Below are 12,651 nucleotides of genomic sequence, written 5' to 3'. Positions count from 1 at the left end.
AGATATTTTTCTTCTTTATTGTTCAACACTCCCTTTTTACTTCCATACTGAATTAATGTAACTAGTTCTTTTTTTTATACAGCTTAGTAGGGTCTCTGGTAAGTTTCTCATATGTGTTTGGATCATCCAACATTTCTTCCATGGTGGCCTCATATTGGCCAATTGCCAATTATATATTCAGTGCCTAAAATACATAAAGACAGTATCAACCCACCAGGACGGCCCATTATAAATGGTATAGAATCAATGTCATCTAGACTAGGAGAATACATTGATAGTTTTCTACAACCATTAGTAGAAAGTACCCCCCTGTATTTACAAGACACAAAACATGTCATACAGTTAACCCAAGATATACATTTACATGCCAATACAATAATGAGTACTGCCGATGTCTCCTCACGATATACTAACCTTAACCATGAAGGAGCAATAGAGGCAGTAAAGTGGGCTCTTAACAAATATTCTAATATTCCTAATAAACACAAAAAATTCATTTATTAAATGTTTGAAATTTTGTTTACACCACAACTACTTCTGGTATATTAAAGAGTACTACCTACAGGTTAGAGGAGTAGCAATGGACGCTAAGTTCGCCCCTAGTGTGGCTAATTTGTACATGTCGAAGTGGGAAGAGGAATTCATTTACAAAAACCCCAGGAAAGAAATAAGACTTTATAATAGATACATTGATGACATTGTTATAATATGGGATAGCAACATAGAAAGTTTAGAATTATTTTATGAAAATTTAAATAATACAGATATTAGTTTTAAGTTGGAATATTAGTGAAGAGGAAATTAATTGTTTAGATATTTTAATTAAAACGGAAGGTCATTTGTTCTATACAAAACTTTTTTTCAAAAACACTGACCGTAATGCTTATATTCCAACAACCAGTTGTCATCATCAACCATGGATAAATAACATCCCAAAGGGCCAGTTCATTAGGTTGAAAAAAAATTGTAGTAAAGATATTGATTATAGGGCACAAAGTGGAATTTTAAAAAATAGATTTATATCCAAATGATATGATCCGGATAGAATAGAAAAAGAGAGAAATATTGTGTGACAAATGGATAGAGATATTATGTTGATAGATAAACCCAAGGAAAATAAGGAAGAGTTTGAAGTACCTATAGTGTTAGGTTACAATAGACAATATAAAGCGGTACAGAAGATTTTTTCCAAGCATTGGAAAGTACTGAAATTAGACAAACATCTTAAGAGCATTATTCCCAATACACCTAAATTTGTATATAAAAAAGCACCTAATTTAAGTGATAAATTGATAAAAAACATACTGGAACCACCAAAATTAAACAATAATTTGACCTTTTTTCAGGGTAAAGGGTTCTATGCATGTGGTAGGTGTTACAGCTGTAAGAGTTAAAAATAACCCCAGACGCAGATTTACATTTTTTAACACACATGATAAAGAATACAAGATCAAACAATTTATTTCTTGTGAAACAAAAGGGTTTATTTACGCCTTAAAGTATCCATGTAACCTAATCTATATAGGCAGAAAAAAAAAAAGCACTGAAAGAACGTATTAAGGAACATGTGTATAATATTAATAGAGGGTACAATTATCACCATGTTTCAGGTCACTTCCGACAATTCCACAATAAGGACGCTTCGGTGTTGCAGTTTTGGGGAATTGAAAAACACCGACATTGGAGAGGAGATAATCTGGTAAAAGAGATTAGTAAAAAGGAATCCAAGTGGATCCATGAAATGAGGTGTTTAGCCCCCCTAGGTTTAAACAAGGAATTTGATTTGACTTGTTTTATTAGTAATAACTAATATTTTTACATTCTTCTAGGTATATTTTATGTTCTTTTTAAAAAAAGTTTTTATGTATTTTAATTTATTAATGATTGTAATAGTAATCATGATTTATTTAAATTACGTATAGATTATTTTAAATTAATAATACACCATGATTAAACCATAAATTATATGATAAATCATTACTATATGATTCATTTAAATGTATTTTAAATTAATAACACACTACATTTAATTAGACACAGATGCACTTAAGGAGCAGTGGTAATGTCATCTGACTCTAGGTGTATATATAAATTTTTATTTAGACATAATATAGATTGATTTTTTACAGGTTGGTTTAAATTAAAAACTTCTTAATTATGTTTTATTAAATATTTTGATAGAAAATATTTTTATTAAAATATTTTATTAAAGTTTTGTATTCAGGGGACCTATAATAAAATAATATAATATCTGAAGGTCTTATTTCATAGGTAGGGGACCCGGTACTTATAATATAGTTAGATTAGTTGGTAACAATAAAGGCATGTATGCTATATATACATATACATTTTTATATTATTGTTAATTATGTTTTATTATTTATTTGTATAGTTTCAGTGATGCCAAGTCCACATCTGTCGGTACTAGTGACAATATAGTCAGAGAATAGAAGGTCTATAATACCCAGCGAGTTGAGTAACAGACAAGCACAATGCATATTTCTAATGCATTGTTGGTAATTATATAGCAGTAACTGACCCCATAAAGATGGCCGCGCACATGCGGACTTCGGGAAAATGGCGCCTGGATGGCCTATATAAAGAGTACAGCGTTGTGGCGTCCAATTGATTCCCTCAGATAAAGCCACGTGACCCTGTGGCGTAACGCGTAGGGGAGGGGCTCTGACATCACGACAACATTGCGGATCACGGCGAGTACAGACAGAGGATCTGGGCACACTATATAGCTTGTAATTGTATTATGTGTGAGTGCGCATTTTTATTTTAATAAAAGCACCATCATTTTAAAAAGGATAAGGCATTAGTTACACTTCCTTTTGCATGACGTCCCAAAACTTCGAGAGGTGGAGGCAGTACATAGACCCGTACAGAAAGAGGGGAGGCTTTCCGCATCCATCCACTAAGGCACAGTGTGGCTAGAAAGGAGTGAGGGAGACCCCCAGTGGGAGAAAGTTGGCAGTACAGCACATTCATCTCAACTTGGAAACATCTGCTCAGCATGGAAAATACCATTCAGTCCTAATAGGACTGTTGGAAAGTAGCACAAGTGTCCTCCTTTACCCCTGGCTATTCCTTCAACATTGTTGCTTAATAGTGGATTTTAATCTTTTCCATTACTTTTAATAGCAGAAGTAATGCAAGGACTGTTCTACAAAACTGGTTTATTATTCGCAGACTGTGAATGACATAAAGTGCCCCAGTAATGTCTGAGCAGTAGCGTTCAAGCGTCAATCTCTCATTCTGATATGTAAAAAGACCCTGCTCATAGTCATTACAACTTGTTTAGTATATTTGTTATGCATTTTTCTGCTGTATATGCTCTTTCTCATACATATACTCAGGAATGTTCAGAAAATGAGGCGGAGATGAAAATTAGTCAGTCTGCTTGGATGCTTTGGCTGCTTGGTGCATTTAACCTGAACCTGTACTTTGCAAACAAAATTCATGCTAACACATAGACTGTGCAAGCTACCTAAGGTTGCTTACTTCTTCTGTGCCACCTTCAGCAGTGGAGCGCCTCCTGCCTCCCACAATGCATTGATTAGTGCTGTAGTGGCCAGTTGCCAGCTCCAAGCTCAGTCAAATGCATGGAGCATATGCCTACTGTTAGGAAAATGTCAACTTTCAGAAAGAAATTTCAGGGGACTGTAGTAGTGGTATGGGCATGGTGAAGTGCAAGAATCTAATGTCTGTGTTTTTTGTAGAATTGAAAATCACCAATTTCAAAAATTGCAGATAAAGCACATTAAAAATCAAGTATTCTAAATGCATACTTACAACCTTTTTTTCCTTTTCCATAAACATTGAATTATTCACTTGTAATGTGCCTTTGAAATTGATGGCAAATGGTGACTTGTTCACAAATAGTCCACAACTCTTTTTGCATGTCATAACCTTTTCTGCATGCGTCTGATTATTGTGTGTGCTGGTCTAGCTTCTCTGCCCCTTCCCTTACCCCTATACATACAGGCTACCTAAAAGGTTATGTAGAGAGGTGAGGGGAGGACATGCTGGGGCCAGCACAGACAGAAATTAGACATTCCCAGGAGAGGAAAGGGCTATAATGTGTGAGGTAGGGGGCTGTGCTGGGGAATTGACTCTCCTGCAGTAGTCACATTTAGGCTTCATGCACACTAGCAGGTTTTTGTTTTTTTTTTTTTTAAGCTCAAAAAATGCTGGTAATAGCAGTTTTAGAAGCATTTTGTAGCCGTCACTTTTTATTAGTGTTTTTACAGTACATGTAAATAAAAAAAAAAGCTAGAAAAAGCTGTTGGGAGCGTTTTTAGTAGCATTTAGCAGTGTTTAGTGTTTTTTTTTTTCTGCTGGAAAAATGCTCCAAAAAACTCTATAAAAACAATTATTTTTCTGCTCCTAGATGCTGAAGCTCAAAAAATGCTAATAGCCTAAAGTAGTGTGCATGGACACATAGGATAACACTATTTAGCTTCTAGGAGCAGAAAAAAAATGCTCATAGCTTCTAGGAGCTTAAAATAATATTAGTGTGTATGGAGCCTCACTAACAAGTTCAAAGGCAGGTTGCAGGTGAATAAAAATGTATAAAGGGAAAACACTGCAAAAAAGCACTTAAAGTCTTTTTCGTTTTTTACCTGCAGTTTGCATTTGTCACCAGGGTCTTTACCATGAAATGTTACATTTCAGAAGCATTGGGAGTCAGTGGGAGAAAGTCTATGGCCACCCCAATTATCAATAGCTATATGGTTATTTTAGATGATTGAATTATTAATTGTTTAGCTAACAGCATTAAATTGGAACTTTACCAATAACAACTTGATAAAAAAAATCTTCTTTAGCAAGGAACATACATTCCACATTAATAATTATGCTACCAAAATTAGTGTGTGCTGTAAATTGCCTCCAGTATTGTTCCTGTTCCTTCTTGCTGGAGGCTGCCATTTCGCTGAAGCCCAGGGCCCCTGAACAGAAGTAGATCATGAAGAAGAACTAAACCCATCGATTTTAACGGTTCAAAAAACAGCAATTCCAGCATTCTGGGAATGTGACTAACTTTAACTTTTGCTTGTGCTGTTAGCCAAACTGTTAAACCTTCAAATAGATGGTGTCACATGTGCAGCATCATGGCAGTTGCAGATCAAACAGAAGTAGCGTCCTTGACTGTAATGGATGGGAGGGTTTGATTTCTCTTTAAGGGTATCAGCAGATCCACCTCTAGAAATTCGTCAGTGCCTAAAAATGCCTAAACATTGAGAGCAACTGAGTATGTGCAGAGCAGGGTGAGAGCGTGTTACTGGATTTTAAACACTTAAGCACTTATTTTTATTGTTTTACATAGCTATACCTGCAAAAGGATCCAGCATGAAGTGATGTAGCAGGACTTCATTTTCTGACTAAAGTTCCACTTTTAATTGTCAAAGTTTTGTCCCCTATTGTGGATCATGTTGAAGAATTGGTACATATTTATATAATTTTCTTGCCATTTTGCAGCTCTGATAAGTCAGTGGCATCAAGAGTCCAAGGAGAAGGTGATCTCTCTGCTTTTGTCCCACCTGCCCCTACTGCAGCCCCGGAACACAGAAGCAAAATGCGAGTACATGAAATTGCTGCAGAAGGTGCTGGCATACACCACAGAGAGCAACCAGTACATAGAGGAGAGCCGGCAGCTTTTGTCCTATGCACTAATCCACCCAGCCACCACTCTGGATGACCGCAACTCTCTGGCATTGTGGCTTAATCATCTGGAAGAACGCCTTTCCACAGGTTACAGCCGACATGGCAGACCAGAAGTTCCTGCTACACACTTACGGCAAGGCTCTGACGAGTGGCAGGCCGCAGGAGAGCTTGGCATGGGAGATTCTGGACATAATTGGCAAGAAAAGCCACTGAGAGAAAATGGACTGATGCCCTTTCATTCATCCAGTTCAGTGCCCTCCGCTATCCAGAGTGTTGGCAGTAGTACAGGTAGGTGTTGGTAGAAACACCATGGCTTCTTTCTTAATAAAAATGAGCTGTGGGGCTTTCAAGACCTTTAGTTTTGATGTGCCTGTTTTTGTTTTTCAACTGGTTTAAATATATAGAATATAAATATGTAAGAGGCCGTTTCAGGTCTGTTTTTTTTTAAGATGCATGTTGTCTTGATTCTGCATTTACTGATGAGCATGAAGTCTGCTCTCTCATTCATCTTGCTTGTTTCAGGTGCTTGTTTCAGTCTGGAATTTGGGCAAAATAAATCTCCTGGCAAACACTCAGATCTTTGCATACCTTTTCAGGGATTTACCATTTTATTTATTTCTTTTAAATTATTGTAGGTGTCATAATATGAACTTTATAGATTACACAATTTATTTTTGATTCAGGACATAAAAATTGTCTCTTGGTTCCTTGGCTGGGGTTCCCTAGTTCTGGGTGATTTCTCCCACCTCTCAATATGTGTATTTGTCAGATATTGTAATGCTGCTTTGTAGTGATGTGCCGAAAATAGGATTATTGGCGTTTTGCAAAAAAAAGAGATAATGCAATTTTTTTTTTTTTTTTAAGGACAAGTTCACCTTTCATAAGATGTTACATGTTACACCCATATTCAGGGTGTAACATGTTATGAAAGGACTGGCCCCGTTCCTCCCCACTTCCCCTGCTTTGACAGCTAGCTGGGGATCTTCTCAGCCTGCTAGCTGTCAAAAGTTAAAAAAAAAAAAAAAAAAAACGCGGCTGCGTGGGTCTCCGCCCACCCACGTCACTCATTCACAGTATTATGTGAATGAGAAAACTACCAGTCCCGATAGTCTTAGCAGCTATTGGCTTATAGTTCTCAGTGAACTGCTATGTACGGAATGCACAGTTATACAGATATATTGACAGGTCAAGGAGAGTCCTGCAGGGCACTAATGATCTGCTGGTGCAATGCTTTATAGGCTCCTTTAAGAAAAAATAATAAATGCACACTTTTTTTACCTGCCAAAAAATGTTTTTATTTTATTTTTTTATTTTAATTATTAACATTCCTCCCACATTCCAAAGACATGCTGGTACGTTAATTGGATCCTATCTAAATTGTCCCTAGTATGTGTATGTATGAATGTGAGGGACCTTAGATTGTACACCCCTTGAGGGTCAGGGACTGATGTGAATGTACAATATATATGTAAAAGCACTGCGTAAATTGACAGCGCTATATAAGTACCTGAAATAAAATATATATATATATATATATATATATATATATATATATATATATATATATATATATATATATATATTGTGTGTGTGAGAGACACACACATTTATTATTATAATTTAATTTTTTTTTTTTGGTTTTCGGTCAAGTGCATCCTCATTTTCAGTTTCAGTCCAGAATTTTCAATTCGGTGCACCACTACTGCTTTATATTTAGTTTTTTATAGCTCTGCTAAGAACATTGGTGATTTTACACTAAAGATTTGCTTTTAATAATAAAGGGTGCATCAGTGACTATATTGTACAAGTACAGAACCAAAGAGAATCTACAATGCCTTAAAGTGATATTAAAGCTTAATGTTTTTCTTTTTAATAACAAACATATCATACTTACCTGCTCTGGGCAATGGTGTTGCATAGAGCAACTCCGATCCTCTTCCTCTCGGGTCCCCTGCCGTCTCTCTTGGCTCTTTCCCCTTGACCAGCGTCCCCAATAGCCAGCTGCTTGTTATGGGGGCACTGGAGCATGCTTGCTTCCTAGCCCCACTATATGCATTGAAACGATGACATAGAGCCTCAGAGAGACCCGGGCAGCCAAGGTCCTCGTGCACATCGCTGGTTCAAAACGAGTCTTAGGTAATTATTGGGGGGGAGGGCTGTGTGGGTAGCAGAAGGTTTTTTACCTTCATGCATAGAATGTATGAAGGTAGAAACCTTCAGCCTTTACAACCACTATAATTTAGGGTTTACATTTAAGAGAACTTGTCACCAGTTTAAAAAACTTGTAGGTAAAAGCACAGTATTTTAAATGCTTTCCTGCAGTTTTTTTTTATTTTCCATAAATACTTTTTTATTAACGTGTAATATGCCTTTGAACTTGCTTGAAAATTATATTACTTCAGAAAGTCCATTCCTAGCACACCCCTCTCGGTCCTTGCAAGCCATAGTTCTCATTTCTTCTGAGAGTGTCTAATTATTGTGTATTCTGGCCCAGCTCCTCCTCCCCTTACCTCCCTACATAACCTCTTATGTAATTGGCAGGGGGAAAGCGACGAACAATACTATACTATAATTTATATGACAATTCTGCTGTAATCACATCCAAGATGGCAGCACCCAGCAGCAGTCTCTGGATATCTACAGAAGGGAGTTTTTTGGGGGGGTTTTTACAAGCAAATAATATGCACAAAAATGTATATTCTTATGTGATGGTGTTTGCTGAAATAAATGGTTTATCAATAGCATCTCTTTATTCCTGGTATTCGCTAATATTCTCATTCTATTTGCAGTGTAATGGAGTAAAACGTATAATCCCATGTACAGGCGTGCATCCGTTTACAATATTTAATGCATTCTGTGGGACTTTTTGTATTGTGAAAAAGTCGTAAACAGAAACTCGGTTTCCCATAGGAATGCATTGAAAACCAGTTAATCCGTTCCGGAGGTCAGAAAAAAGTAAAAAAAAAATTCTTATCTGTTAAAAACTCTTTATAAAGTGCACCTTAAAGGCATAAATACTGTACAGGGCCATGAATAAAAATTAATTTGTAAATGCATTGAAAACCAATTCATTCATATTGTGAAAAAAATTTGTAAATGCATTGAAAACCAATTAACTTGTTCCGGAGGTCAGAAAAAAGTAAAAAAAAGTCTCATCTGTTCAAAACTCTTTATAAAGTGCACTTTAAAAGGATAGTACTGTACAGTGACGTGAATAAAAAAAAAAAATGTAAATGCATTGGGGTTGGGGTTCGTGGGCTGCTCAGTTAGTAACATGTTACACCGTAAATATGGGTGTGACATGTTTCTAAAGGTGAACTTATCCTTTAAAACCTTTATCCCAAAGGAAGAAACTGTTTCAGTACCTAACTAAAAAAGTTTTAGCTGCAGGTCAGCTGTAATTCGTTAGTCTCATATGCAGAGTTTTTCTAAATCTACTAGTCCATCTAATGCTATCCTCCCCAGACAGTACTGCTGTTCAAGGTTGTCTCCATTGCTCCTCTATAGACAGAAGAGGTGCTCTAAGACAGGAAGTTTATTGGTTGGTTCACCAGGTTAAAATAAAGAGAATAATAATTAAAAGAAAAACTAATGCAGCCATGACATCAAAGGATTGGTAAGCTGAAATATATACAATTTTTGTTATGTTTATTACTACTTTAACCCTTCCCCCTTCTGAAACTCTTCTAGCTGGTTCCACTAAGTGCCAAAAACAACTAGATACAATTTAAAAATGTTCAGGATTGGTTTTACCAAGAACTTTCAAGTGGTTTCACTGGCTAAATTGAGAGAATTTTTTTTTTTTTTTTAAATCAGATTGAGCAATAGAAGTACAGACTTCTGATACATTAGTCAGTTCTTACTGTCTATTTTCAAGCAGCATTTCTTCCTTTGTGCTAAAATTGATGTGCCCTGGACAGCCAAATCCTCTATAGTGAAGTTAGTATGTGCAATAGTTCAGAGAACTTGAGAACACTGCAGGATATCCAATATGTCTGGGTCTGCGCAGAGAGAGCTGTGACTTGTCTACATCCCATTTTCTGCTTTAGAGCTCCATTCACATCTATGCAGGTTATGATGGAGTCACACATTCTTATAGCATGTTGCATTTTGGGCAGCCCATTGATTTTGGTAGGCTGCCTTACATGGAAAAAAAAGTTGCTAAAGAAATGCATGACCTATTTGAAAAATTGTGCTGCACCAAAATGCATGGTACTTTGCTATCATGTGTTTTGATACACGCATTTCTGGATGTGTGAAGGTGCCTTTTTAAGAATTGATAGCTCCATGGCTCATCTGCATAAGGCTCAATTCACACTAGCTTTGTCAGCAGGCATTAGACAGACTTTTGGGAAGCGTTTTTAACACTTCTCAAACTCCTATGAAAATTCTGCTCATGGCAGCACACAGTGCTGTAAATACTAAAGCGTCAAGTTGCGTCGCTGCTAAACTGACACTTCGTGTTGAGTCAGGAGGAGTTGAAGCCTTCCATTCAAGTCTATGGTGCCGCTCCGCAAAAGCCTGGCAGCCGATTGTGGCGCAGTTGCGGAGCGTTAATACCATTATAGGCGTTTGTTGTTCGGTTTTAACACTTGGCAAACGCCTATCAACTGCCTCAAAACTGCGCATAGGGCGTTTTGGGGAGCATTTGAGGAGCGTTAAAAACGCTTTCCTAACTCCTGTCAAATGCTATAGGGGCATATGGCAAGAGTTAGAAATAAAGTCAAGTGTGAATGAGCCCTAAGGGCTGCATATTTTTCATGTGAATCTAGCCTTGGGGTTCATTGACTCTTACCCTTAGTACTCTCAAGGTGTACCCTCCTTAACCCAGTGGAAAACATCTAAATAGGTATGGGTCCCACTGAGATGATTTGTGGCGCACTTAGCAAAGCAATGTGTATCCTTGGGAGCACTGTTTACAACATTCAGTAACAAGACTATCTTATTACATATTATAAGGGAATAAGAGAGCATCTGTGATTCCTTCTCCCCAGTATCCTCAGTGTAAAAGGAGAAAAATATCATAATTTTGTTGGTAAGGTTATCTGAGTATGTATCTGCTCCAGTGATAATTAGTTTTGCTCTCTGGTTTTCAGTGCTTCCCTGCCAAATGCATCCCAGCCCCCTGAAACGCTCCATGTCCCTGATTCCCACCTCCCAGCAGACGTCCAATGAATGGATGGGGTCAGATGAGGTTTCTGGACGTTCTGTCTTCCTCACTGCAGACCATGCTCCCCTCTCCCCTCAGAGCAGTGTGGCCTCATCGGGTAGCGAACAGACAGAGGAGATCATCTCTGGACGCAACTCCTTCCAGGAAGATGGCAGTGGAATGAAAGGTAGGAATAACCGTAATGCACATTATTGTAATGGGTGTTCTGATGTATTCTTATTGTCTGATATGCTGTGTTTGTGTTGAAAAGCCATGAAGTAAAGTGCCTAAAAGGAAGGCATTTTTGTAGTTCAAAATGCATATAGCCGTTCACACCACAGTGACATCACTACTTTCTAGTTAAGTGATATATGTTGTAGGATGTATTTTTGGTTTACTGGCCCAGAAAATACTACCTCACCTGTGTTTTGCATAACTATTTAGCCCTCCTGGTTGTTTCCTCTAATTCCAGGGTGTAACCGCACAAAGTAAAGGAAATCTATAATGGTTTGGGCAGTCGCATCACTATAGGGGTGCAGCTTGCACCTGGTTGACACCTGCCAGAGGGTTGACAACTTGTCACAGACTTGTCAATTTTCAAAGCCCACAGACATGTCAATTATTAGGGTCTAATAAAATAATCTTGATGGTTTTAAAACAATCAAATGCACACTCATTAATATTATTATATTATGCTGTTTAACCGCTCCCTGCCTGCCCGCCATGTACTGCGGCAGAGTGGGAGTTACAGGCAAAGCGACGTTACCCGTACGTCGCTCTGGCTGTACTAACACAGTGGGGCGCACAGCACTCCCCTTCATGACTGCTGTGTCCAGCAGAATGAAGATCCTGGTAAACTGGACCCGCCGATCATGTGATCGCTATGTTAGCAAAGCTGTTATGAATCAATGTCATTCATAACAGCTCTGCTTCTCTTCCTAGTAAGCTGTGATTGGCCCACAGCTGTCACATGTTACTTGGGGACAATCACAGCACCCTGTACCATGTGACCAGCTTCAGCCAATCACAGATCGCTATCCTGAGCTGTCAAAACTTAACTCATCCATGACAGTTCGTGAATGAGTTAGGTTCTGACAGCAAGCTTTGCATTGCAGGAGAAATTATCTTTATTTCTCCTGCAAAGCGTAAAAGAAAAAAAAAAATCCCTGAACTCACACCCCCCCAGTAGTACAATGTTACTATGGTAACATGGTACTATTCTGATAAAAGTATTAAAAAAATTATAATTAAAAACATGTTTTTAAAAAAAAAAAAAAAATTAAGAATTTTTTTTTTCCAACTGCTTACCTGCATTTTGTGGGCGAGCAGCAGCTCTTGGCAAAGCGACGTAATCTTGCGTTGCTTCCTATTTTGGGGTGTGAATGCACCTGTGCCCCCCGCTGCCCCAACCCCCCCCCCCCCCCCCTACCCGTTGGTCCAGGGAGAGAAGCGAGTAAAAGCACCACTACATTTTACACACACATTAGATTAGCACATTTAACCCTTTGATCGCCCCTATTAACCCTTTGATCACCCAGTCACCCAACTAGTGACATTAGTACAGTGTCAGTGTATAGAATGTTTCACTGATCACTGCATTCCTGCCACTAGCGACATCATATAACGTCAGGGTTAGCTGGCGCCCCACCCAGCCAGGGTCAGCTAGCGTTAGGTTGCGCTATAGGTCGCTGATCATCGCCATTACTAGTATAGTGTTTGTACGGGTCAAGATATTGATCACGAACAGAACTATACTAGTGCCTCCTTTTTGTATATTGTCCCCAAAATGTAGAGTTAGCAGGATCGGCCCGTTCACTGCCAGCATTAGTGTT

The 12,651-nt window shown here is 38.1% G+C and overlaps 1 protein-coding gene across 2 annotated transcripts in view; it reads left to right on the top strand.

Annotated features, from left to right (window-relative positions):
- SAMD4B (sterile alpha motif domain containing 4B) overlaps positions 1–12,651 on the top strand; it is an 87,170-nt gene that overhangs the window by 41,280 nt on the left and 33,239 nt on the right. For both annotated transcript variants that reach the window (XM_089679803.1, XM_089679802.1), the window contains exons 3-4: positions 5,485–5,958; positions 10,767–11,006. In XM_089679803.1, coding sequence (XP_089535929.1) covers positions 5,485–5,958; positions 10,767–11,006 — 714 coding nt within the window. The remainder of the gene's footprint in view (positions 1–5,484; positions 5,959–10,766; positions 11,007–12,651) is intronic.

This window comes from Staurois parvus, unplaced genomic scaffold (assembly GCF_062004578.1).
Source record: "Staurois parvus isolate SC_StPar_1 unplaced genomic scaffold, SC_StPar_1.0 ptg000232l, whole genome shotgun sequence".
Lineage (NCBI taxonomy): Eukaryota > Metazoa > Chordata > Amphibia > Anura > Ranidae > Staurois > Staurois parvus.
This window is presented reverse-complemented; position numbering and strand designations above follow the sequence as displayed.